Here is a 25,967-nt window from a genome sequence, read left to right as displayed (position 1 = left end):
AGGGAATGCAAACCCTGATCCATACATAAGAGTCAAAACACAGACGTTGTTTGTCAGGGGAACCTGGAGGCACTGAGTAAAATGTGACACCCTGGGGCCGGCCCGGTGGTGTAGTGGTTAAGTTTGGGCACGCTGCTTCAGTGGCCCAGGGTTCGTGGGTTTGCATCCTGGTTGTGAACCTACACACTGCTCATCAAACTATGCTGTGTCGGCCTCCCATATATGAAATAGAGGAAGATTGGCACACATGTTAGCTCAGGGCCAATCTTCCTCACCAAAAAAAAAAAAGGGGGACATGCCAAGTGAGACAGTCACAAAGAAACAATCACAATGACTGTGGGTCTCCATATTAGGAACACTCACAAGTGTTATCCACACATTGACCCAGAGACAATCGCAGCCACACATCGGTCAGCCATGGTACCACAGGGACCCAAACACCACAGAACCCCCCAGAAACACACACACAGGTGCACACACTCAGGGTCACTAGGGAATCCCACAGGGCCCCCTGGAAAGATGTCATACACCACGTCATCCCTGGGAACAACAGCACGGTGACACAGTGACAGAACATTTATCACCAAACACAGTGGAAGTCCCAGGGTCACCCACACGTCCTTGTCAGTGTGAGACCCTCAGGCCACTCATGGAGTCAGCTGGATACAGCGTACAGGTGTGCACACGCGCGTGCACACACACACACACGAACACGCTCCCTCCAGGACTCACGAAAGAGATGCAGCCAAGCCAGGAATATGGTACAAAAATAGTTTATTACAAAAGAAATCCAACCAAAATGCCAATAATTTACATTGTTTTCAGTGTCCGGCTACAGCCGTCTCTCCCCGCTCGGCGATGGGGCAGAGGGAATGGCTATTTCCTGGTTCCACCTGCTCCGGCAGAGGAGAAGGAAGGAGACATTGGGGGACAATTCCAGACAGGGACCGGGGCCTGAGGGTAACGAGAGGAAGAGCCCTGCGTGGGGCTGAGGGGGGGGCCTATCTGTTCCGAAGAGGGGACTTCTTGGGGGACTTGTGCGCGGCTGTGCAAATCCTGGTCCCAAAGATTTGGGGGGGGGGCAGAGTGAGGTCTTCACAGTTTCCAGGAGGGCTGACCCCACAGGGCAGGGAGGTCCCTCCTCATGAGTCCAAGATCTGCCCCCCCCATCCCTCTCAGCTGCCTCCTGGAGCTGGAGAGGGGGGCACGGGCCGGCCAGGGGCTCGGAGGACCCCCGCAAAGGGCAGGAAGGCAGGTGGAGAGGAGGGAGGAAGGAAGAAACTGGGGGGAGCCATGGGGAATCCTGGGGGGTCCTTGGGGGGAGATTGGGAGGGTGAGGAGGATGGCGATGCAGAAAGAAGACCTGTGGAAAAAGAGGGAGGAGGGCGGAGCAGTGAGGGGCCAGATCTCGAGATGGGGGGTGGGGGGGCTGGGGGCTCCCCTTGGCCCCTCCCCTTGGCCCCGAGGGGATCTGACGGAGGAGAGGGCTGAGAGCCAGCTTCTCACCATTGGAGCTGAGGCGGCTGCTGCTTTCGGGGGACGTGGTGGCACTCCGGTCCGGGGAGGGCTCTGGCTGGGACGCAGGAGCAGGCCGCGTGGCCTTGCCCCTCAGGATGTCGATGACCTGGAGGAAGATTGCGGGGGTGGGGGGGGCTCACCAGAGGCCACTAGGGCCCACACCGGCCTCCCTCTCTCCATCTCTCCTTGCTCATGGGGTCTGTCTCAGTGTGTGAAGGTGGGCGAGTCACTTCCTTTCTCTGTGCCTCAGTTTCTCCTCCTGTCTAGAATCCACGCACCCGGAGGCTCACCCGCTCCCCTCCCCGCCCTGGCACAGACACGCACGCCCTCACCTGTCACACCCCAGCGCGCCGGCGGTCCAGGACCGCCCCCATCCCCACAGCCCGCGCGCGCGCGCACACTCACCCGGCGGCTGCGCGCCACCATGAGCGGCGTGTCGTTGTGACAGTTCTTGAGGCCGCTGTCGGCGCCGCTGCGGACCAGCGTGCGCACGAGCGGGAGGAGCCCGCGGCCCGACGCCGAGTGCAGCGCCGAGCTGCCTGAGTACATCTGGGCGTTCACGTTGGCGCCGTGCTGAGGGGCGGGAGGGCGGGTCAGGGCCGGACCGGGGCAAGGTCCGGGGGATGGGGGTGGGGGGGCCCGCGGGACAGAGGCCAGAAGCTGGGACGGGACCAGATCCCGCCTCTGGGGTGGGGTGATCGAAGGGTGGGAGCTAGAACCAAGGGCGGGCGGCGTAGAAGCCACGGGACCTGGACTCCACGGCCCCGGCTGGAGCAGGGGCAGAGCCAGACAAGGGGAGGGTCCGGGGTCGCGTGGGGCGGAAGGCCAGCGCCGGGACAGGGCCAAAGCCGGAAGGCAGAGTCAGCCAGGCTATCTTGGGGCGGGAAAGGAATGGGAGAGGGCCCTGGATGAGTTCGAAGCCTGGAGGGTGAAGTCACAAAAGGGGTCAGAGCTGGAAGAGGGGCGAGAGCTGGAAGGCAGCGTCCGAGCCAGGGCCGGCGGGAGGTAGCTGGTTGGTGCCAGGGGCCAGGGTGGGCGAGAGGCGGGGGGCAGGGGTCGGACCCACCTGCAGCAGCAGCTGCACCATGCTGAGACTGTTGCTTTCCACGGCGTGGATGAGCGGGGAGCGGCCACTCTTGATGTCCTGCGGCAGCGAGGCAAGGGCTTGGGTCTCCCCGCTGGGCCCAAACAGCCGGCGCCCGCATCGCATCCCGCGGGATACCTCAAGCCCCACCCACTTGCCCATCCCGCAGGGCCCGCCCTCTTTGGCCCCCCGCCGCTCACCACCGCGTCGATGTCGGCACCGCGCTCCAGCAGGAGCAGCACGGCCTCGTGGCACTCGGTGTTCACGGCCACGTGCAGGGCAGTGAGCCCTGGAGGGAGAGAGCTCAGTTAGACCCGGGCCCGGGGCGCTGCAGCCCCAGAAGGATCCAGGTCCCGCCAAACAACCCCGCCCTGGGCCCGGACAGGTGCTCACCGTCGTAATTGCGGGCCTCCAGGTCCACCGTGCCAGGGGCCGCGCTGTCCAGCAGGGCCCGCAGGCAGGTGGGGCTGCGGTGCTCGCACGCCAGGTGGGCTGCCGTCTGGCCATGGCGGTCCAGGGCCATGGGGCTGGCACCAGCCATCACCAGGAGACGGACCACAGAAGGCAATGTGGTGATCACGGCCAGGTGGAGCGGGGTCTGGGGAACAGAGACCTTGAGGGACCCTGCTCTGTGTCCCAGTCCTGCCTCCCTCGGAGATTCCCACTCCTGACCCCCGCTGCAGTCCAACTCAAGAACCGGAAATCTGGGTCACCTCCTCCCTCAGATTCAGGAGTCCAGGCCCCCAGCCCCTCCTCCCTCAGACCCAGGGGTCCAGGCCCAGCCCCTCCTCCCTCAGACTCAGGAGTCCAGGCTCCCAGCCCCTCCTCCCTCAGACCAGGGGTCCAGGCTCCCAGCCCCTCCTCCCTCAGACCCAGGGGTCCAGGCCCAGCCCCTCCTCCCTCAGACTCAGGGGTCCAGGCTCCCAGCCCCTCCTCCCTCAGACTCAGGGGTCCAGGCTCCCAGCCCCTCCTCCCTCAGATCCAGGGATCCAGGCTCCCAGCTCCTCCTCCCTCAGACCAGGAGTCCAGGCCCCCAGCCCCTCCTCCCCCAGACCCAGGAGCCCAGCCCCTCCTCCCTCAGACCCAGGGGTCCAGGCCCCCAGCCCCTCCTCCCTCAGACCCAGGGGTCCAGGCCCCCAGCCCCTCCTCCCTCAGACCAGGGGTCCAGGCTCCCAGCCCCTCCTCCCTCAGACCCAGGGATCCAGGCTCCCAGCTCCTCCTCCCTCAGACCCAGGGGTCCAGGCTCCCAGCCCCTCCTCCCTCAGACCCAGGGGTCCAGGCCCCCAGCCCCTCCTCCCTCAGACCCAGGGGTCCAGGCCCCCAGCCCCTCCTCCCTCAGACCAGGAGTCCAGGCTCCCAGCCCCTCCTCCCTCAGACCCAGGGGTCCAGGCTCCCAGCCCCTCCTCCCTCAGATCCAGGGATCCAGGCTCCCAGCTCCTCCTCCCTCAGACCCAGGGGTCCAGGCCCCCAGCCCCTCCTCCCTCAGTCCCAGGGCTCCTGGCGCCTAGGCCCAGCCTCACCTGCCGGAGGTTGTTGTAGATGTCCAGCTCCCGGCCCCCATGCTGGAAGAGGTTGACTAGCCGATGCACAGCGGGCAGGTTGGCCTGCACCACGGCGATGTGGAGTGGCCTGGGGATGGGGGTCAGAGGCATTAGGGGCTGGTCACCTCTCACGCACTCTCTTAGCATCCCTAACTCCCATATGTGCTGGATACTCTGGAAGGATCTCCAGGATCCAGCCACTTCTCCCCACCCCCACTCCTTCCCTCCTGGTTCGGCCACCATCACCTCCCTCCTGGACTGTGTCCTCTCCGCTGGCCTGCTTGCTCCCACCCCCACCCCACTCTCTCCCCGCCCCACAGCAGCCTGAAGGACTCCTCAGGGCCAAAGTCCTCCCCACAGCTCACGGGCCCTAGGGGACCTTGTCTCCCCCTCTTCCACCCCTTTTGACCTCATCCCCGCCTACTCTCCTCACTCCGCTCTGGCCACTGGCCTCCTTGCTGTTCCTTGCACATACAGAGCCTGCTTGCCGCCTGTGCATGGGCTGTTCCCTGGGCCTGGAACAGCCTCCCGCCAGATGGCTGTGGGGCTCGCTCCCCTCACCCAGGCGCTGCGAAAGTGGTACTGCCTCCCCTGCTCCTCCCCCTGCTTTCTTTCCCTCCACATCATCACCTGATGTCATGCAGTTACTTGTTTCCTGTCTGAATCTCCCTGCTAGCACATAGTCTCCACCAGGGCAGGGCATTTGTCTGACTGACCACTGCCCCGTGTGTGGACAGGGCTGGCGCTGGGCAAGCACTCCCCAAATATACACCGAATAAATGACGCCATCTCTATGATCCCTGGCCATCCTTGAAGCTGGTGACCATGTCACCCACCCCCCCCCCCCCGGCCCCGCCACGGGCCAGTTTCTTATCTGTGGCATGAGGGGGCATGAACTAGATGCCCTTAGGCTCTCCATCCATTATGACTGTACGTCACGTTCAGCCTCTAACCCCAGAGAGCCACGGGTGGGGTACCTACGTGGAGAGAGTTTTGCCTGAAGGCAGGCGGGATAACCTGGAATGGGGGTCATTGTTCTGGACAACACAGATCCCCCTGCTCCCAGACTGGAGGACACATTCCCCCAGCTTCTGGGGAGGTTGCCAGCCCTCAGCTCTCTCTGGGGATCACCCTCGCTGAAAAGAGCAGCTGGTCCAGGTCATGAGCGGGGCCGTCGCCAACCAACCAACGGCAGCCAGTGACTGGTCAGGATGGGCATCGAAGGCCCAGCCTTCTGGCCCCAACTCTGAAGGCCACTGCAGCTTCAAGGTTCCCCGTGGGACAGCTGAGGCCCTGCAGAGACCACCCAGCAGCCCAGCTCCTCCCTCTGCCTGGTCCTGCTTCCTCCGTCCCCACAGGCCTTGATCCCAGAGCACACTGCAATAAACTTCCTGCCTGCTTCCCAGGGCCCCTAACCTGGAGGAGCCACTTAGAGCTCAGGGCCACGTGGGGTGACTGTCCCGGGTCAGGGGACTTTAGCACTGAGCACAAAGTTGACTGCATGGACCCAGGCGGCACAACCTTTCCTTCAATCCATTTATTTGCAAGGGCAACCAGGTTCCCACCCACGCCCGTCTGCTCGAAAACTGGGCCTTGCTAAGGCAGGCGAACAGCAGGTCTCCCAATCCTGGAATGTGCATCAGAATCCACATTTTAAACCAGCTCCCTAAGTGCTGCGGGCGGAGGCAGAGAAATCCTGCAGCCCACGAGGCTTTGGGGGCGCTGAGCAGGCCAGGGTTGCAAATTGGGCTGCAATCCCGCTAGCGGTGCGCGCCAGGGCAAAGTCATGTGGCCCCCTCGGGGCCTCGGTTTTTTCCTTTATAGTGCCCCCAATAACGCCCACCTCCCAGGAGGAGACTATGCAGGCGAAACCCGGCTCCTGAGCCGCGAAAGCCCAATTTAAAAAGCCAGTGTTGGGGGAGGGGAGGGACCTGGGCAGGAGGCCCCTGAGACGGGCTCCCCTCTCGCCCCGCGCCTCTCTGGACGCCCAGCCCAGGTCCCTCTCTCAGGCCGAGCGGGGTTAAGTGAGGGCAGAGGGAGCGATGATTTCAGAGAAACCGTCCAGGCCTGAGTTCCCATAAACGCGCGGGCCGCAGGGGGTGGGGCGGGGCTGGAGGAAGTGGGGACGGGAGGGGCGGCCCAGCCCTCGGACTTCCAGTAACAGGTCTGCGGGGCGGGGCTCCGCTTCCTGCTCCCGGGGGAGGGAAGCCGGTCCCGCCGGGGATCTACCCCGGCCACCCCCGGCACCCCAACTTCCATCCTCGAATGGGGCGGGGGAGGAGGGAGCCCAGCGCCAGAAGACCTAGCTTTCCTGGGAGGAGGGGGCGGGGGCGGGAAGGACCCCAAGTCCTCCAGCCCGGGGCCCCTCTGGAACTCCACGGCGCAGACTCCAGCTGGCTCCCTATCCACCCCCCATATCCCGGCATCCACTCCCAGGATCTCATGGGACCCACGAATACGGTGCCCTAACTCTGCACAGAGCGACCTCTCCGGTCCCTCTAAGTTCTAGATCCCCAAACGGCCCTGCGCCCTGTTCCTTACCCCCTCGTGGGTCAAGGAATGCAGGACCCCAACGTCTGCTCTCTGGGAGCCAGAATACGTTCCCCCCTCTCTTAGAGACCCAGATTCCAGCTCCCCAGTGCCCGAACTCTTGGGGGAGAGGGGGTCCAGGTGCCCTGGGGTTCTTGCTCCCCTGGGACCCTAGAAGTCCAGCCTCCCCACCCAGCTTTGCTGCTCTGGGGACTTGGCGTGTCCCCCTCCCCCGCCCCCAGGCTGCGCCGCTGCCCCATTCCGGTAAAGTCGGCCCCCAGCGGAAGGGGTTAAGGTTGGAGGGAGCGCCAGGAGGGGGAGGCTGCGAGTGAGTGACGGCTGCTGACGTGGGGGAGGCAGAGCAGCTGGGCTGCGGTCAAGTTTTGCGGGAAGGGATTTCCCCCACAGGCAGCTGAGGCAGAAGTGTTTGCTTTGGGGGAGAGGGGGGCGGCGCGGGGGAGGGCGGGTGGGGCGCGGGGCTGGAGGCCGGGGTGCCGCGTCGCCTTCTGCACCCTGCTCGCACAGGCTGCAAACAGCTCACCCCTGGGGACAGACACAAATGAAATCGATTTCACAGATGACCCCGGAGCTACCCAGGGCGGGAGGGAACTAGCTCGATCGAGCCTTTTAGACGTCTCGGGCACTTTCTCCTGTTTGGGCTCACACCCGTGGCCCATAACCACTCGGGAGGCAAGCTCTGTTCCAACACCGCCCCCCCCCCATTCCTGTGTATTGAGCACCGACTATATGCCCAGCCCTGTTCTAGGCACCATATGTGTGCAGATCATTGCACTGAATCCTCATTGTGATAGGTGCTATTCCAAGCCTCGATTTCCATATAGGGAAACTGAGGCTCGGGGATGCGAAGTCATCCAGCTGGTGGTCAGGCCTGTTTATCCCACCCCTCCCTGTGCTTTCCAGTCCCCAGTCCCGCAGATAAGCGCTTTACGGAAATCATCTCATTTCTGCCTCAGAGACCCTGGCAAACTGTGTGGTTCCTGTTTTTACAGGGGAAACTGAGGCAGAGAGGGGTGAGAAGCTGGCCAGCTGAGAGTCAGACCGAGGTGGACAGAATCATCGTAATCGTGATGGTCCAGCGTGTTGAGCGCTTCCCCACGTGCTGGACACGGGGCTAGACCCCTGGGGCAGGATTTCTCAGCAGCTTCAAGAGAATTTTCTTCAAACTGCAGATCAACCGTCGGATTTGCGAAATCAATTTACGGGATCCTGAAATTAACTGAGTGTGCTATGATCATGGAACGAGGAAACAGGCTCGAAAACACCAAAGTGGACCCCAGGTAGTAAGGATATTGTTTTGTTATGTGCAATTTTTATTTAAAGTTTCTAACTCTGTCTATGTGCTGGGCTTAATATAAAGTAGTAATGATAATAGTTAATCCTTATTGAGCACTTATAATCTGCCAGGCTCAGGGTTAGGAGCTTAGCGTGTATCATTCATATAATCAACCAATCAATGAAATTGGTTGCTCATTTTGGGATTGTGAGAAAAAACTTGAAGCCCCCAAAACAGTCCTAGGAGGTAGGTTCTCTCAGGGTGCCCATTTTTCAGAAGAGGAAACTGAGGCTCAGAGAGGGAAAGGACCTTGCTCAAAGTCACACAGCTGGCGGTGGAGACAGGATTCTAACTGGGGTGGATGGAACTCAAAAGCCCAAGCTGAGTGCCCCTGTGTGGTGGTGGGCGAGGTGGGGGGAGGGCTGGCTTCCCCACCCGCCATCAGTGGGGGCCTGTTACTCACGTGTCTCCGTCCTCATCTGCACGGGTTGCCATGGCGATGTCAGCCGACAGGGGATGTTCCATGGGGCACACCATGGGGTACAGGGGTGTAGGCAGGTTCAGCAGAGGAAAGGGGGGGCCCATGGCTTGGGTGGGGTACAGGGGCAGTATAGGTCCTAGGCAGAGAAAGGACACGGGTGAGGCCAAGCCCACAGACCCTCAACCCGCCCACCCTGCCTCCAGGTCTTTGCTCCTGCCGTGTCACCTGCTCTTTTTCCACGTCCCTTTTGCATCTCATACTGGGTCCTCAAGGGCCAGGATAATCTCCCTTCCACATCTATCATCTGGGCTCTAGCAGCTTCCCCCCCACCCCATCCCCTGCAGCCCTGGTCACTCTCACTGTCATTTAGCTTTTCTTGCATCCGACCCCATCTCCTACCAGGCCAAGAGACCCCCATTATCCCGCAGCAGGGGACCCCAGGGCCTGTTTGCTGAGTGAATTTGTGGCTGAGCGAGGTAAGAATGGATGAAGCACTGGGTGTAGGGTGTGGGGTGCATGCATAGAGAGTCCAGGGCGAAGGGTGGGACAGAAGGTGAGCGGGGCTAGTGCCAGGAACCTGCTCAGATCAAACTGCTGGAGGAGACCCTGGCGGCCATCCCATTCGTATCCACCCATCACAGGGATGGGAAAACTGAGGCCAGGTTCTCACCCAGGGAACGGGAGGGGGAGGAGGCAGTGGCAGCCCCTGATGCACAGCTCGGGGGCTCTCCAGCTCTGCTCTGATGGGCTGGAAGGGGCAGAAACTGAGCAGGGGTCTGCAGGCCCTGGGCATGGGCGCTCTGCAGCTCTGCAGCTCTGGGGGTCACTCGGGGTTGGTGAGGTGGGCACAACTGTGGGATGGAATGCCCCCTCCTTGAGATCAGGGGTGAAGATAGGATGGCAGGAGGTGTTTGGCCTTTGCTGTCATCTCCTGATCTTTGGGGGACCCCCTTCCTGAACCCCCAAGTTGCCAGGTCCCTGGATGGGCCTTCTGTTTGGAGACCCCTGAATCCTTCATCCTGGCCCCAAATCCTTGAGTCCTAGAACCCCCTAGTCCTGGCCACCATCCCTTTAACCCTCGGTCCCCAAGCCCCCTAGGGCCACCCGAGTTTGTGACCTCAGATGAGACCCTGACCCCCTGGGGCCACACATAGCCAGCTCTGTCCCGCTGGCTCCTCAGGACTCCCAGTACCTGGGTCTATTTCCTTGGATCCTGTGACCCTGGATATTGGGGTGCTCAGAACTCCAACTCTGTTCTCATTCCCACTGTTCCCCAATATCTTGGTTCCTGAGATCTTGACATCCTGAGGTCCCTATTATCTATCTCCTTAGAACCCCGGTCTCTCTTCCCCTGTCTCCTTGACCCCTCATATCTGGATGCCGAGAACCCCAGTTTCTTGGGCCCAAGTGCTAATTGCTCATAACCCTGGATATCTGGGTCCTTAGGAGCTTATAATTCTGGGTTCCTGGACTACGGCCTCTGCTCCCTTAATCCCATGAGACCCCATATCTATCCTGCTGGGCACTGACCCCTGGGTCCTCATATCTGTGGCATTCGGACCCTGGGCTCTGTCCCCACGGCCTCCTAATGCCCACTGCCTAGGACCCCCATCCCAAGACACCACTCTCCTCAATGCTCCCATATCTGGGCCCCTGGGACCTCAGCCTCTGCCCCTAGCTCCCCAGGAACCCCATATCTGTGTCCTTGGGACCTTGGATTCTGTCCCCGTGCCCCTCAGCTCCCTGTGACACCATATATTTGTGTCTGATCTTTGCCCCGGGCACTGGTAACCCTGTGCCCTGTCCGGCCCCCACCTGGCCCTGACCCGCAGGAGCCACTCACCCTGGTAGTAAAGCGCCTCTGGCCGGGCCAGGCCATGCGGGGGCGCGGGGACGGCCGGCGCGTCGGAGCCGCCGCGCAGGGGATCCGGGGGATCGAGCGGGCCCGCGGCGCCGCTGGGGGCGGCGGGCTCCGGGGAGGGCGCGCGGAGCGGGCGCTTGCGGAGCGGCAGCGCGGCGCCCGGGGGTGCGGCGGCCTTGGGCCGGGTGCGCAGGTCCACGGGCCCCTCGTCCATGGCCCCCGCGGGGCATCGGGGCATGGGGCCGCCGGGGACGGCGGCCGAGCGGGCGGCCGGAGCGCGGCTCGGCTCGGCGCACGGGCGGGTGGTTGCGCAGGGCGCCGGGACTTCCCCTGCCGCCGGCTGAACTGAAGGGACTTTTGTCGGCCGGGGCGGTGCCGGCCGCCCGCCTCCCCGCCCCCGGCCCCCCCGGGGCCACCCGTCCGCCCCAGGGGTTTCCTGGACCCGCCGCCGCTGCCGCCGCCGTGCGCCCCGCCCGCCCCGCGCCCCGCGCGCCCCCTCCCGCCCCGAGCGCCCGGGCGCCTGGGCCTCTGCGGGGGGCGGGGGCGGGGTGGGAAGGAGGCGGGGTCGGGGAGGGGGTCCCACCCCTGCGGTGCGGCCTCTCTCGGTCGCTGTCTGTTTTTCTGGCTCTGTCTCTACCTCTGAGTTTCCAACTTTGTCTCTGAGCCTGCTGTCTGGATGGATGTCTCTCTGAACCTGTCTCTGTGTCTCTGTTCTCACGGTCTCTGTATTGTCTCTGTGTGTCTCTCCATGTCTCTGTCTCTCGAATGCTGTCTGCTTCTCAGCCTCTCCCCCAGGGAGGCACTTCCAGGAAGCCCTGGGGTCGCTGGGACGCGGGGTCGAGTCCCGACTCCCACTTCCTCGCCGGGTGACCTTGACCAGGCACTTCCCTTCTCGGAGCCGCTTCCTCCAGTGCGAGGGCAGGGACTGCCCTGGCAGGCGCCCTGGCACCGTCCCTCTGCCTGCCCTGCCCCCACCTCTGCCCCCTCCGTGTGCCTCCAGCGTGGCCCGAACTTCGCTGGGGTGGGGGGCGGTGGGGAGTGCGCGGAGGAGCCGAGCGTGTCTCCCCGCGCGGGGTCCCTGCGCCACCGGGTGGGTGCTCTGTGCATCTTGGATGCACCGAGAGAAAGAGACGTGGCGACACAGCCATGCAGATCGTGAGAGACCAAGGACAAGAGAGACGGAGAGATAGCAAGAGACGCAGAGACACAGATCAGAGCCGGGCGACAGGAGCCTGGGCCGGGGGGGGGGGGGGTGCGCAGTGTGGCTCCCCCCGCTTCCCCCTCCCGTCCCGGGCGGGGTTGAGGGTGGGGAACAGGCCGGGCGGGTTAGGGGCATGACTCAGAGGCGGGCTGGAGCTGGAGTGGGGCGGCTGGAGGGGCAGAGGCGGGCCTCTCGCCGGCCCCTCCCCTCGCGCCCCTCTCCCCGCCCCGGGGAGGGGCGCCGGCGCGCGGGGCTTTCCCGGATTTCCCTGGAGGCGGGGCCGTCGCTGGGGTTGAGTCCCGGTCACCGAGTTACCGGAGGCGGAGGGGGAGGCTTTGGGGCCCTCGGGGATCGGGGGCTTGGGGGCTGCACCCCGGGTCTGTCCAGGCGGCGCGCAGCGTCTCCCTGGTCCTCTCTCTGCGTCGCCCCGGCCTCTGTCCCTCCATCCCTGGCCTCCCTCTCGTCGTCTCCGGCCCCGCCCCCTTTCTCGTTGGTCTCCCGCTCTCTGTGTGTCTGTCTCCCCGGCAGCGTCTCTCCGGGACCCTGAAAGTGGGTGTGGGACCCAGGTCCCCAGGAAGGGACTTTGCCCCGGGCTCGGGCCCCACCCCAGTGGATCGTTAACCCGGGATGTGGGCAGAAAGAGGCCTTACCCCTTTCCCCCCAAGCTCTCCTTTCTGCCTCTCCCCTGCAGCCCCCTGGATGGGGAAGTCGCTGGGGGCACACCCGGGTTCGAGTCCCGCCTGCACCCCTTGCTCCCTGCGGGACCTCAGACAAGTCTTCTCTCTGGAGACTCAGTTTGTTCTTCTGGCCAGTGGGGCTGCTGTCCACCCGTGTCCCAGCGCCGTGAGGAAGACGAGCAGGAATCCGGGTGGGAAGTCTGGGTGCCTGGCCTCTGGGGACAGTGACCACAGGGGAGGGGAGGGGTGGGACGCCGAGCGCCCGCTGTACAGAGAAGGAAGCTGAGCCTCAGGGGCTTGTCCAGGCCGGGACCCTGGGAGGTAGCGTTGGGAGGACACCGAGGTCCTCCCTCTCCCCATCTCCTCGTGGCGGGTGGAGCAATGGCTGTGGGCCCGGGCAGCACCAGGGAGGGGGAGTCTGCACTTGGCCCAGAGGGGACTTGGAAGGACTGAGGGAGAGGGCATGGTGGTTCCAAGTCCGAGCATGGAGGAGGGATGAAATTCTGAAGGAGGAGGATCTGAAAGAGGAAGACAGGTCTGAGAGGGAAGTAGACGGTCTGAGGGAGGAGGTGAGGGCCTGAGGGAGGAGGTGAAGGCCTGAGGGAGGAGGTGAGGGTCTGAGACAGAAGTAGATAGTCTGAGGGAAGGAAGAAGGTCTGAGGGAGATGAACAGGTCTGAGGAAGGAGGTGGGGGCCTGAGGGAGGAGGTGAGGGTCTGAGGGTGGAGGTGAGGGCCTGAGGGAGGAGAGAGGGCCTGAGGGAGGAGGTGAGGGCCTGAGGGAGGAGAGAGGGTCTGAGGGAGGAGGTGAGGGTCTGAGGGAGGAGAGAGGGCCTGAGGGAGGAGGTGAGGGCCTGAGGGAGGAGGTGAGGGCCTGAGGGAGGAGGTGAGGGTCTGAGGGAGGAGAGAGGGTCTGAGGGAGGAGGAGAGGGCCTGAGGGAGGAGGTGAGGGCCTGAGGGAGGAGGTGAGGGCCTGAGGGAGGAGAGAGGGTCTGAGGGTGGAGGTGAGGGCCTGAGGGAGGAGGTGAGGGCCTGAGGGAGGAGGTGAGGGTCTGAGGGAGGAGAGAGGGTCTGAGGGAGGAGGAGAGGGCCTGAGGGAGGAGGTGAGGGCCTGAGGGAGGAGGTGAGGGCCTGAGGGAGGAGGTGAGGGTCTGAGGGAGGAGAGAGGGTCTGAGGGAGGAGGAGAGGGCCTGAGGGAGGAGGTGAGGGCCTGAGGGAGGAGGTGAGGGCCTGAGGGAGGAGAGAGGGTCTGAGGGAGGAGGAGAGGGCCTGAGGGAGGAGGTGAGGGCCTGAGGGAGGAGGTGAGGGCCTGAGGGAGGAGGTGAGGGTCTGAGGGAGGAGAGAGGGTCTGAGGGAGGAGGAGAGGGCCTGAGGGAGGAGGTGAGGGCCTGAGGGAGGAGGTGAGGGCCTGAGGGAAGAGGTGAGGGTCTGAGGGAGGAGGAGAGGGCCTGAGGGAGGAGGTGAGGGCCTGAGGGAGGAGGTGAGGGCCTGAGGGAGGAGGTGAGGGTCTGAGGGAGGAGAGAGGGTCTGAGGGAGGAGGAGAGGGCCTGAGGGAGGAGGTGAGGGCCTGAGGGAGGAGGTGAGGGTCTGAGGGTGGAGGTGAGGGCCTGAGGGAGGAGGTGAGGGCCTGAGGGAGGAGGTGAGGGTCTGAGGGAGGAGGTGAGGGCGGAGTTGAGCATCTGAGGGTGGAGGTGAGGATCTGAGGGAGGAGGTGAGGGCCTGAGGGAGGATGTGAGGGCTTGAGGGAGGAGGTGAGCATCTGAGGGAGGGAGGAGAAAGTTGGGGGGAAAAGAAGGGCCTGAGGGAAGAGGAATTTTGGAAAGGGTCTGAGAGTGGGGGTGAATTCTGAGGGGGGAGGAGACTTGAGGGAGAAGATCCGAGGGTCTGAGGGCGGAGGGCATGGTCTGAGGGAGGAGGAGCAGTGGGAGGAGGCTTCCTTGGGGTTGAGGGGAGAGAGGCTGCCAGGGAAGCAGCGGGGCCTGAGGGAGGGGAGAGAAGGGAGGCCTGGAGTCAGCCCCGCCCCACAGCTGCCTCTAATTTCCCAGAATCTCCTGCTGCCCAGGAAAGTCCCAGCTCCCACAGCCGCCTCCCTCGAGTGTCGGGAACGGAGGATGTGGAACCAGGATGGCTGCCCCCTCCCTCCCCCCGGCTCCCTGTGCCCCGGCCAGGAGCACCAGGGTCTCTCCTCTCTGGGCCCTGAGCGCTGGAGGCCCCTGCCGGCCGGGGCAGCCCCTGGATGAGTCCCAGAAACTTCCCAGAGAAGGCCCGGAAGGCCTGCCTGGTGTCTAGCCACTTTCCCTCGCGCAGGCCGCCCTTGGTACCTGCTCACGTCTTCTCCCTTCCACTGCTTCTCCCCCCCTCACCCCCAAACCCCCTGGGGAAGGAAGGGCCAAGATTGGACCCGTTCAAGGTCCTGAGAGGGAAATGGAGTCCTGGCTAGAAGGCTGTGGGCCTCCGGCAGCTTTCTTGCTTTGGGGGGCCTCAGTTTCCCCTTCTTAGAGATGATAGGGCTGGTCAGACCCTGAGCCCCATCGGCTTCACTCCTGGTTCCTCGTCCTGCTTTGCTTCCGGCTGAGGCCTCCGTGCCATCCTGTCTCCCGCTTTGTGACTTGCAGGCAGGTTTCTTAACTTCGTGGATCCCCAGCTTCCTCACAGATGAAACAGACTAAATCAAGAACATCACGCTTCCAGCACAGAGGGGCCTGCTGTATAGAAAGTGCCCGATGCAATGTGGCTGCTATTATTAGCATTCCTATTATAACCATAGGAATCATCATAATTACCATGGTCATCAATTAACCCCAATTTCCAGCAGTGGGACCCATTTCATTGAGGAAATTAGGATTCGACATGCTGGGCTTAGAGATGTGGCTTTGAGCCCTGGCTCTGCCGTGTGTTAGCTGTGTGACACTGGGGAGGTGGCTTTCCCTCTCTGTGCCTTGGTTGCAACATTAGCGTTGGGGATGGTGACAGCTCCTGCCTCGCAGCGTTGCTGAGCAGATTAAGTGAGAAGTGTGCAGAACGAAAGAAGGAAGGAATGAATGATGCCCATTCTTGTCTCCATAATGCCTGCTTTAACCCATCAGGCCAGGCCGTCCTCGTCACTCTTTTCCCCACAGGCACGAGACGGGACAGGCCCATTCACTCCGAGCCGAGCTTCCACTGGAAATTAGCCCACTTGATGCTCTTGACACCTTGTGAGGAAAAATTCAACTAAAAATCCCCATTTTACAGAGAAGGAAATAGGCACAGAGGAGTGGGGTCACTGCCCAGGGTCATATGATGAGGAACAGTGGGAGTCAAGATTTTAACCCAGGTCCCCTGGTTGCTGGACCCACTGCCCTGGGAAGGGTGGTCATCAGTCCCAGAGACCCCAGACCCCCCCTCAGCTCTAAGCTAGACCCTTACTCCCTGGGAAGGAATGGTGTTGATGGGGAAACTGAGGCACAGAGTCGCAAAGTCCTGCAGCCAAGGGCACCCGGGCGGATGAGCACAGTTTCCACTCTCTGCCATTCTCCAGCACAGGGAGGGTGGAGCCGATGGAGAGAAGGTCGCCTTGCAGCAGGAAGGAATCAAGTTAGCTTTCAAAGAGGCTCAGGGAGAGCGAGTGAATTTTGCAGACGGAGGAAAACAGGCTGTGAGCACGAGAAGGGACTTGCCCAAGGTCACGCCGCCTGGCGGGGCTCTGGGCTGGAAGTCCATGCTGGGTCTGCAGACGGCTCTGCTCCCCGAGGCTGCCCGGCCCCCCCCCCCAACCCCAGGGCTGAATGCAGGCCAGCTTCCTGAAGCACGGTTGGCACCTCTTTGTCCCTCCCCACCCTGGAGCCTTGGCAGCTGCTGGAACCCCTGGCACCGGGCGGGATCAGCCCATCCGGGGCCTAGGCCAAGACTTAATCTTCCCTTTTCTCCCTCTTGCTGGGTCTGCACGCACGACGCTGAGTCAGAGGATTGCGACATTCCCTCTTGGCAGGCTGGACAGCCTCCCCCCAGCCCCGTGCCCTGCCTTCACCAGACGGCCTGAGTGGCTGGGAGGGCTCTGTGGACGTCAGCATCTGCCCTGGGGTATCTGGGAAGGTCAGGTGTAGGGCAGAGGGGCCCTAGCGAGGTGATGGGGGATGGTCAGGCAGTGCATTGCTGAGCTTCAGTGTCCTCATCTGTAAATGGAGCTCACTGTCTGGTTGTTTGAGGTTGCATCCCAGCTTTGCCACTTAGAGGCTGTGTGACCCTGAGCAAGTGACTTACCGTCTCTGAGCCTCAGTTTCCTCCTATATAAAATGGGGGCCAAAAAAGTGCCTGGCACACGGGATGGTTGTGAGGGTCGAAGGAGCCAACGCATGTTGGCACAGGCCAGCACAGAGCAAGTTCCCAGTAAATGCAAGATATTATTTTTAAGTGACAGCTATTATTAATAGAGATTATGGGAGTGGCTGCCACAGAGACATGCTGCCTGGATCCCCCTTCAAGAGAAGACCAGTGGCCCAGCTGGGGATGGCGGACAGCCGCCCACGGTTGTCTCCATCGAGGTCCCTCTCAGCTTGCCAGTCGGGGACACGGCCTCCTGGGCAGCCTCCAGCCATTGACCGAGCAGGCGGGGTGGGAGGTTCTGGCCATTTCTGGCCACTGTGGGATCCCTCTCATGGGCAGTCTTTGCTTCAGGGGCTCCCCCTGGGGCTGGCATCATGGCCGAATGGTTCCCCCTACCCAATCCTGCCCCCTTTCTCATGTGTGGTCCCCCCTAAACCTTTTGCCCTCCTGACTCAAAGTTTCTGCTTTCTGGGGGACCCACTGCGTGACACCGGGCTCTGGAATCAGACGCCCTGAGTGTGGGTCTCTCGGCTCTGCCTTTGTGGCTTTGGAGTGGCCTCTGATCTCTCTGGGCCTCGGTTTCCCCCTGTGAGTCATGAGAGGCAGAAAGGACCCGATGAGTCAGCTGTGAAGCCTCTGGCACAGTTGCCTGGCATGGGTCCCTCGTCCTCATCCATCAGGAGCGAGTCGAATCTGGGTCTACCTGCCAGGGGGCCAGTTTCCGGCTGTGTGGCCGCCAGCAAGAGCTTTGCCCCAGGGGAGCCTGGGCTGTAAGGTGGGGACGCGCCCCTCCCTCCTTCCTAGGGTGGGGCCCTGGTGAGGTCAGGCCTGGAAAATCCCCCAGGAGCCTGGCACCCAGGGATGCTCAGGAGCCAGGTTTGTCACCACTGTGACCTCCTGGTCAGGGGTGGGAGGTGAGCCTGGGGGTGGGGGGGTGGGGTGGGATCTGCAGGGCAGGAGCGAGGCTGCATGTGTCCCTGGTCTTGAGCGGACAAAGAAAGGGAAGTCCTGGGCTGGGAAACCGTGGTGCCCTGTAGCAGTTGCCTGATTCTAGAACGCACCGCAGAGGTGCCCGGGGAAGCCCCTCGTCCTGCTCGCTCAGTCAGCAGGAAGGAGGGAGGATGGGCGAGAAAGAAGGCTGGTGGTCCGGGGCGGGGCGGGGGGAGGGGCGACGCGCGTGGGGGGCTGCCTCCCTCATCAGACTAGAGGCCCCAAGAGTGTGAAGAAGGCCTCTGCCATCAGACTGGGAGGTCCCCAGGGGTGGGAACAGGTTCTCCATCCGTGTGGGAGTGCCTTGCGGGTTTGAACGGCACACTTCCTCCTCCATCAGATCAGGGTGTCCCTGGGAACCAGGGTGTGACTTGTTCGCAGACGCTGTCTCTCCAAGAGTGGGCGAAGCCTCTCCCGTCAGACTCGGAACTCCGTCCCGGGGTGAGTGGCTGGGGCGCACCTCCTGTGAGACTAGGAGTTCCCTGGAGGTGAGGTGGGCGTGCCTCCCTCCTCTGCGTAGGACAGGGGTTCTCCATCGGGCTGGGGGGCGGTTTTGCCCCCTCCCAGGGGACCCTTGGATGAATATTAGACTGAAGATAGTGGGCATGCCTCCACCATCAGACTAGAGCTCCCCGAGGCTGGGGCTGGGTCCGCCCTCCTCCATCAGACCAGCTCACCGAGTTGGGTACCTTGAATGGGTCATGGTGCTGGAAGTGCGTGTGAGTGAGATTGTCTTGTCCCCAGAATTAAACTACGACTTATGAGTTACCATAACTGCCTCCGCCATCAGCCTAGCCACTCCTGGAGGTGGATGAGCTAGGAGGCCCCCTTCCCAGGCAGCCCCCTGCTCCGGGCAGCGCCCTGAGCCCAGCCAGCAGGACACGGGGACAGCCCCTTCCCTGAAAAGCCAACCTTATCCCTGGAAGTCGGCACCTCCCTAGCTTGAGGCCACCACATCCCCTGCAACCACCGGGACCTCAAAATACAGATGCAAAAGTCCCCAGGGCTCCTGGGAAAGCTGAGGTCAAGCCAAGCCCTTCCTCCTTGAGCCGTGGATTCACCTCCCTTGTCCCCAACCGCCGTCCCAGTCGGGGCCACCCCAGCCCTCCCACACTTTCCCAGGAGAGTCAGGACTGGGAGGGTGTGTCCCCACCACCGCACCCCATGGAATCAGGTCACCAGGGAGCAGAGCCCTCCGCTGCAGCGTGCCAGCTGTGCAACCCTGGGCAGGCCAGTTTCCACCTCTGAGAACCGTGGGGCTGGGGAGAGCCGGGAGAAATGGGACGGCTTACTGTCACACTCTGCAGGAGGTGGGGGTGGGGAGGGGGTTGGCTGGTGGCACTTACTTTGGACATTACCCACCTCTGGACTTGTCACTTCAGTCTCCTGTGGTCACACACAGTCACAGTACTTTTTTCTTTTTGCTGAGGAAGATTAGCCCTGAGCTAACATCCACCGCCAATCCTCCTCTTTTTGCTGAGGAAGACTGGCCCTGAGCTAACATCCGTGCCTATCTTCCTCTACTTTATATCTGGGACGCCTACCACAGCATGGCTTGATGAGCAATGCATTGGCACCCAGATCCAAACCGAACTTAACCGCTGCGCCACTGGGCCGGCCCCTCTTACACTCAATTTTAAGTCTGCGAGGTTCGTTCATATTCTTACGTCTATTGGCATGCCTTCATTTGCATTGCTGTGTACTATTCTCTTGAGTGGATATACCACAATTCATTAATCCATTCTCCTGTTGGTGGGCCTGCGAGTGGTCTTCAGTTTCCTACTCTTTTTTTTAATGCTTTTTGTTGAGGAAGATTGGCTCTGAGCTAACATCTGTTGCCAATCTTCCTCTTTTTTTTTCCTCCCCAAAGCCCCAGTACATAGTTGTATATTCTAGTTGTAGATCCTTCTAGTTCTTCTATGTGAGACGCCACCACAGCATGGCTTGATGAGTAGTGTGTAGGTCCACACCCAGGATCTGAACCAGTGAACCCCAGGCCACTGAAGCGGAGCTTGCAAACTCAACCACTCGGCCGCGGGGCTGGCCCCCCTCTGGCTCTTTTGACCAATGCTACATGCGTCTCCCGGTGCCCATGAGCACACGTGTTTTTGCCTTATCCAAGAGTGGGGTGGTCGGGGCGGGGGGTGTGCCTACGTCCAGCCCTGGATCCCGCCAGACTCATAAAATACAAATCATCCTGGTGTGCGTCTGTGTGTGCACGTGTGTGCGTGTGTGAATCTCACAGTGGTCCTCATTTGCGGTTCCCGGCTCAATAACCAGGTTGAGCACTTTTTCCCGTGTCCATTGTGCACTTGAGTCCTGGCAGAACAGAATCTTCAGGACAGAATATTCTAGAGCCCTAGAATCTTAGGGACAATCAGTTCTAGAGTCCCAGACTTTTAGGAACGAGGTGTTCCAGGATCTGGGCCCCGGCTTCCTCAGTTTGCACTGGCGATCCCGCAGGTCTCTAACTCCCAGGGTTGCTGGCCCGACGGCATGAAACCGCCTGTTCACAGTGAGCGCTCAGTAAGTGTGCTTTCCCCTAAGGCAGGAATTTCATCCATTTTGTTGCCTTCTGTGCCCTTGGCACCTCCAACAGGATAGAGGCTTAATAAATATTTACTGAACGAATGAATTCTAGACTCAAAGGATCAAAGGATCAAAGAACTTGCAATTGTATGACTTTAGGAGCAACGACGAACAGAATGGCAGGGATGAAGTTTAGCAGAGCATCTTAGGGAGTCAAGAAGGAGGACAATGCCTCCTTGGCAAAGCCGAGACCCACTGGCTTCAAGTTTTAGAGACAAGGAAGCTCCATGGGCAAAGGCCTCCTCGCTCAGGGTCCGAAAGGTCCCTCCCTCTGCTTGTTGCCCCTTCGCCACGTGCCTCTCACCACCATCCCTTGCTCCCCTTGCTTTCCCTCGGCCTCCTGGCCTCCTCCCATCTCATCCTCCCCGCACCGCAGATGGATGCTGAGGAAGCCACTCCCGCCAGGGTCATCAGCAGGAGAAAGTCCAGGGTCCCGCCGTGAAGGCCCCGCCACCAGGCACCACCTCCCTCCCGCCTTATCTTCCACCACTCTGCCCTTCCTCCCCACACCCCTGCTTTTAGTGGCCTCTCCCTCCTCCTTCCTGCCCACACAGGTCCCTTTCACAACGGCCTCAAGCGTGTGCTTCTTCCTCTAAGATTCAAACCAGGGCACACAGTAGGCATTCAATAAACACATCAGGGGTCAGCGCCTGCAACCTCTCCTCCAGGAAGCCCTCTCTGATTTCTCTCCATAGGCTGGGTCAGAAGCCCCTACCAAAGCCCCAACCATCCTGGGATGTCACTGTCTGGGGGCAGCCTAGTCCCCCTCTGGGAGTGTGCTTTGTGGACCCCAACGCTGTCCCCAACAGCCGAGACTTCAGGGAGCAGGTCTGCCAGGCCCACATGACTGTTGAAAAAGACTTTTAACAAACTCTGAATTGTGTCCCTGTGATGCCATCGCTCTGGGCCCTGGGGATGGCTCTACTCACTTTTCTAGGTCAACAAAGGAGTGTCCAGTGGTTCAAAGGGACTCAGGTAAGGCCTGACAGTGCAGCCAGGACCTGGCCTCCCGGGACACAGCAGCCATTGTCACCCGCCCAGGTCTCTGTTGCCAGTTCCACCCTAAAGGCTCATAAAGCCCTTCTGTTTTGTTTGTAAACGTTTCTTGCGTGTACCCAACGGTGAGATCTGAGGCCTCAGCATCCACCCCGGGCGCGCTTTCCTCTGTTCCCCATCTCCCTCTTCCTCCACTGGAAGCACAGAGAGGTTAGGGACTTTCCCTGAGGTCACACAGCCAGGGAAGGCGAAGGGAAGATAAGGTGTTTAAAATCAACTTTATTGAGGTGTAGTTTACACACAATAAAACGCACCCATTTTAAGTGTACACACTGGATGGCTTCTGATTAAAGTTTATAGCCGTATAATCATATCACCATCAGGATATAGAAGATTGCCAGTGACCTCAGACTATCCCTGTGCCCCTTTGCCATCATTCCTCCCTTCATCCCCAGGCCCCGGCAGCCACTGATGTGTTTTTAATCCCAATCGTTTTGCTTTCCCAGAGCGTCGTATCAGTGGGATCCTACAACATGTAGCCTTTAACAAAAATTCATTGAAAATTTGCACACGGTGAAATTCGCTCGCTTGGGTGCACGGTCCTAGAAGCTTTGTGACATGCATGTAGTCGGGTGGCCGCCACCAGAATGGAAAATACAGATGATTTCCATCAGCCCCAGGTCCCCTCATGCTGGCCCTCTGTGATCACACCCTCCCCCCACAACGCCCCCGGCAGCCACCTGTCTGTTTTCTGTCCCCATTGTGCAGCCTTTTTCATAAAGTCTTAAAAATGGAATCACAGAGCCTTTGGCTCTAGCTTCGTCCCCTCCGCTCAATGCCGTTTGAGATTCACTCGTGGAACGTGTCGCCCTTCTGAGCCGCGTGCTACTCCACGGCGTGGCTGGACCACAGGTTGCTTTTCCATCTCCGGCGAAGGCCATCTGGGTTGTGTCCCGTCGCCGGCGGTCGTAAACCGAGCTGCTATAAACAGGCACAGACAGGTTTGGGAGCGACCGTCGGTTTCCATTTCTCTTGGGTAAACACTCAGGACTGAAATCGCTGGGTCATCTCCGAAGTGTGTACTTAGCCTCAGGGCGAGATGGGCCGACAGTTTTCTGAGGTGGCCGCTGGGGCCGCCTTCCCACCAGCGCGACCCAGCAAATCCGGGGCTGGGAGACGAGGCCGCTCTTGAGCACCGAGCCACCAGCCTCCCGAAAAGTCACGATGGCGCCCAAAGTCCTCTCTGCCTTGGGCACCGTGCATATAGGGGCTTAAAAAAAAAAAAAAAGAACCAGGAAGCCTTTTCTGAGCGGATGCGGTGTGACCTCCCAGCTGTATCGCTCGGGGGAAAACAGAACCGGGATCGGTGCTCGCGCCCTGGGCGCGGAGAGGGGACGGGGAGAGACATGTAGGTACATATTTTCTTGGCGCACAGACTATCAAAGAAACTGGTAAAAGCGAAACTGGGAGGCGGGAACAAGACTCGGGGAAGGGGACGGGGTCACGGTGGGTGAGCGACTTCTCACTTCCATCTTGTGCCTTTTGGATTTTGAAACTTGGAATGTCTTACCTTTTGAAAACAAACACACGCAGCACATTCACTCCACCAACAGGTATTTTGGGCCTTGCTCGGGTCCGAAGCAAATAACTTCCAGGCCTTGGGGAGTCAGTCTAGGCCCCAAGATGGAGTGTCAATAAGACAGGGAGGATAGAGGCAATGGCAGGTATTTGCTGTAGAGAAAAATAAAGCTGGCAAGGGCTGGGGGGAGGTTAGGGGGTGGTTTAAAGTGTTTTTAAGTCCAGAGGCCAAGGGAGGCCCCTATAAGGACTGATATTTGGGCAACGACCTGAAGGAGCCACGTGGGAACATCTGGGGAAGAGTGTTCCAGGCCGAGGGCACAGCTAGTGCAAAGGCCCTGAGGTAGTCTGTACTGTGTTTGAGACCAGAGAGGCTGGAGCAGAGTGAGCGAGGGCGAGACAGTGGAAGTGAGTGGCGGGGGCTGGGGAGACAGGGGCATGTCAAGCAGGTGGCTTGGGTCTGGTGGGCGACGACAAGGACTCTGGCTTTTACTCAGAGGGAGATGGGAGCCGTGGGAGGGTTCTGAGCAGGTGGGACGTGAACTGACTTAGGTTTCAACAGGGTCCCTCTGGCTGCATGTTGGGGCGAAGGACGGAGGCAGGGAGCCCAGCAAGGTGTAGACTGTGATGGTCCAGGCGGGAGGTGATGCGATAGAGGCTGGACCAGGAAGGGGGCGTCGAGATGGGGAGAAGGGGCGGGAGTCAGAGGCTGTTTTGAAGGTGCCCCCCCCCACCCCCGTCCATCCTACTTCTCCCTGTGGTCGGGGCTGTGCAGAGCGGTACAGGGAACCGTGAGAGGGAGGAAGAGCACATTCTGGGGCCTGGATGTTTCAGCTGAGACCTTAAGCGGGTGGGGAGATGTCTGGAGGAAAAGAGCACAAGGATCTTTTAGAGAAACAGACAGGAGAGCGGAGATGAGCAGAGGTCAGGTCACACAGCGCCCAGTGGGCCTGTAGCCCTGGTGCAGCCCTGGGGCATTCTCCCGAGGGCACTGGGGAGCCATAGCAGGTTCTGAGCAGGGGGCAGCATTGGGTTTGGAAAGACCCCTCTGGCGGCGGTGGGGACCAGCCCTGGCTGTGGGGAGACAGCTGTGCTGCTGAACAGCAGGTGGCTGGGGTTAGGAGGGCGGGTGAGAGAGGAGCGAAGAGGATCAAGTCCACAGATTTAGGAGGAAACCTGGCAAAGAGGGATGGGGGGGGGGGCATCCAGGCTGCCTTCCGGTGCCACTCTTGGCCACAGTGGCAGAGGTTTCTCGGGCATGAACTCAAGAGTCTTCACCACCACCCAGACAAGGCTCCCCTTTCACAGCTGGGGAAACTGAGGCTGGGAGAGGCTGCAAAGGTCCCGGGCCGAGGTCGCCTGGTCGGAAACTACAGCGGAGAGATTTGAACCCACCGCCCACCTCCCTCTGCGAGGACGGACGCAGCCCTGTCCATCCCCCACCCTCCCCGCCTGAGGTCTCGACCTCCCGGGGAGTCCCGGGGTGGGGCCAGCCGCCATCCCTCCCTCTGGACTTTAACCCCAGGCCGCCACCCTGCCGATTAAGGCTGGCCGGCGGGCGAAATTCCCCTGCTCCCTGTGCCAGGGGAGTTACCCAGGGCGCGGGGAGGGCGGAGGGCGGGTGTGGAGAAGGGGGCAGACGGGGGAGGGAGCATCCGCAGCCCCACAGGGCCGTGCTGCTCCGTGCCTCAGTTTCCCCCTTGGTAAAACTGGCGCAGCTGCTTCTAGGCACGGAAGAAGGGCCTTCGAAAGCTTTGCAAGGGCCGAGGAATCTTCCCCTCGGGTCTGATGGGGAGACAAAGGTTCCCCCAGGCTGAGGGGGAGACAAGGGGCTCCAGCCCGACGGGGAAAGTAAGGACCCCTCCTCAAGTCTGAGGAGGGAGGCAGGATTTCCCGCATCCCGTAGAGATGATGCATGCGGGTTCCGCGGATGGAGGACCAGTGTCTGGTCTGGACTTCCGGTCTGTTGGGGGAGGTGCAAAGGAACCAGGCCGGGGTGTGAGATGAGTTTCTGATCTGACGGAGGAGACAGTGGCCCCAGTCTGTTGGTGGAGGTCAGACACACACACACACACACACACACACGTGCGCGCACACACACACCCCAGCTTCCGATGGGATGGGAGAGCTCAGCCGGCTCTTTCCCGAGCCTGGGAGTCTGAGCAAGCCCCGTCCCCTTGAAACCCCACCGTTGCATGTTCCAGCCCTGGAGGGGCCGGGACCCAGGGACAGAGGGCACAGGGCGCTGGGACGTGCATCCGGGCCCAGGGGCAGCTCTGCGGAGCTCCGTCCAGCCTGCCTCCCCTTGGCCGGCTCAGCCCGGGCTGGCGGTGTGTGGGCACCACCTAGCGGTGGCTCTGGATCAGGCCTCCCATCCGGGGCTGGAGGAGAGCTGAGATCCGCCCCGGACAATCTGGACCCTCTCTCCAGGACCTGGGCACCAGTCCCAAGCCCTCCCACCAAAAAAAAAAAAAAAAAAAAAAAAAATCCACAAAAACCAAAGCCTGTGCTTCTGTGGCTTCACTACGTTCATCCTTCATGTGGCAGCCAGGAGAGATCCTCGTGACTTCCAAGCCCACCCCTGCCTCTCCTCTGCTCACAACTTTTCCGTGGCTCCCCAGTGCCTTGGAAGGAAGGCACACATGGGCTGCCAGGCTGGCCTCTCCAGGCTCTCCACAACCGCCCTATGCTTCACGAGCCATGAGCAGCTTCTGGAGCATGTCATACTCAGAACATACCTCCTGGCCTTTGCACAGGCTGTTCCCTCTGCCTGGAACACTGTTCCCTGCCTCTTGCCTAGCATCTCTCGTACTCCTCCTTCAGGTCGTGGAGCTGATGTCTCCTCCTCCAGGAGCCCCTCGCCAACCTCCTAGGTCACGGTTGCAGTCCCGCGGGGTTGTGTGGTCCCTGCTATGTCCCCACAGGGCCTGACACTAACTACATCCCCTTGGGAATGTTTGAATGAATGAATGAATGAATGAATGAATGAATGCCAGGCTAAAGAGTTGGCGAGGGCAGCCACAGGAAAGTTTGCTCAGGGGAGGGACACAGTCACATTTGGAAGCCTGCAGGTTCTCTCTTCACCCCGGGCCTTTGCACATGCTGTTCCTGCTCCCTGGAATATTTGCACCGTTGCCTCCTGCTCATCCTTCAGGTCTCGATGAGCTGCCCCTCCTGCAGGAAGCCCTTCTTAACCCCCACTGGGTCGGGCCTCCTGGGGTCCCCCATCGCAGCCCTGACCAGTGCTGGGATGTCACCGTCTGTGACAGCTCCGTCTCCACCACTGGGCCCTGGAGGACGGGGCTGGGTTCTGTTCGCCCTTCGC

At 61.2% G+C, this 25,967-nt stretch overlaps 1 protein-coding gene across 1 annotated transcript; it reads right to left on the bottom strand.

Moving 5' to 3' along the window:
• Positions 1-757: 757 nt before the first annotated feature.
• On the bottom strand, positions 758-10,781 carry BCL3 (BCL3 transcription coactivator). The gene is made up of 9 exons (XM_070632901.1): positions 10,291-10,781; positions 8,430-8,583; positions 4,123-4,231; positions 2,996-3,200; positions 2,803-2,891; positions 2,585-2,662; positions 1,924-2,091; positions 1,507-1,624; positions 758-1,363 (listed from the first exon to the last, which is right to left on the bottom strand). The coding sequence occupies exons 1-9, from the start codon at positions 10,544-10,546 to the stop codon at positions 1,176-1,178; spliced, it is 1,365 nt and encodes a 454-aa protein (XP_070489002.1). The 5' UTR covers positions 10,547-10,781; the 3' UTR covers positions 758-1,175.
• Between the last annotated feature and the right edge of the window lie 15,186 nt (positions 10,782-25,967).

This window comes from Equus przewalskii, chromosome 9, assembly GCF_037783145.1.
Source record: "Equus przewalskii isolate Varuska chromosome 9, EquPr2, whole genome shotgun sequence".
Classification (NCBI taxonomy): Eukaryota; Metazoa; Chordata; class Mammalia; order Perissodactyla; family Equidae; genus Equus; species Equus przewalskii.
This window is presented reverse-complemented; position numbering and strand designations above follow the sequence as displayed.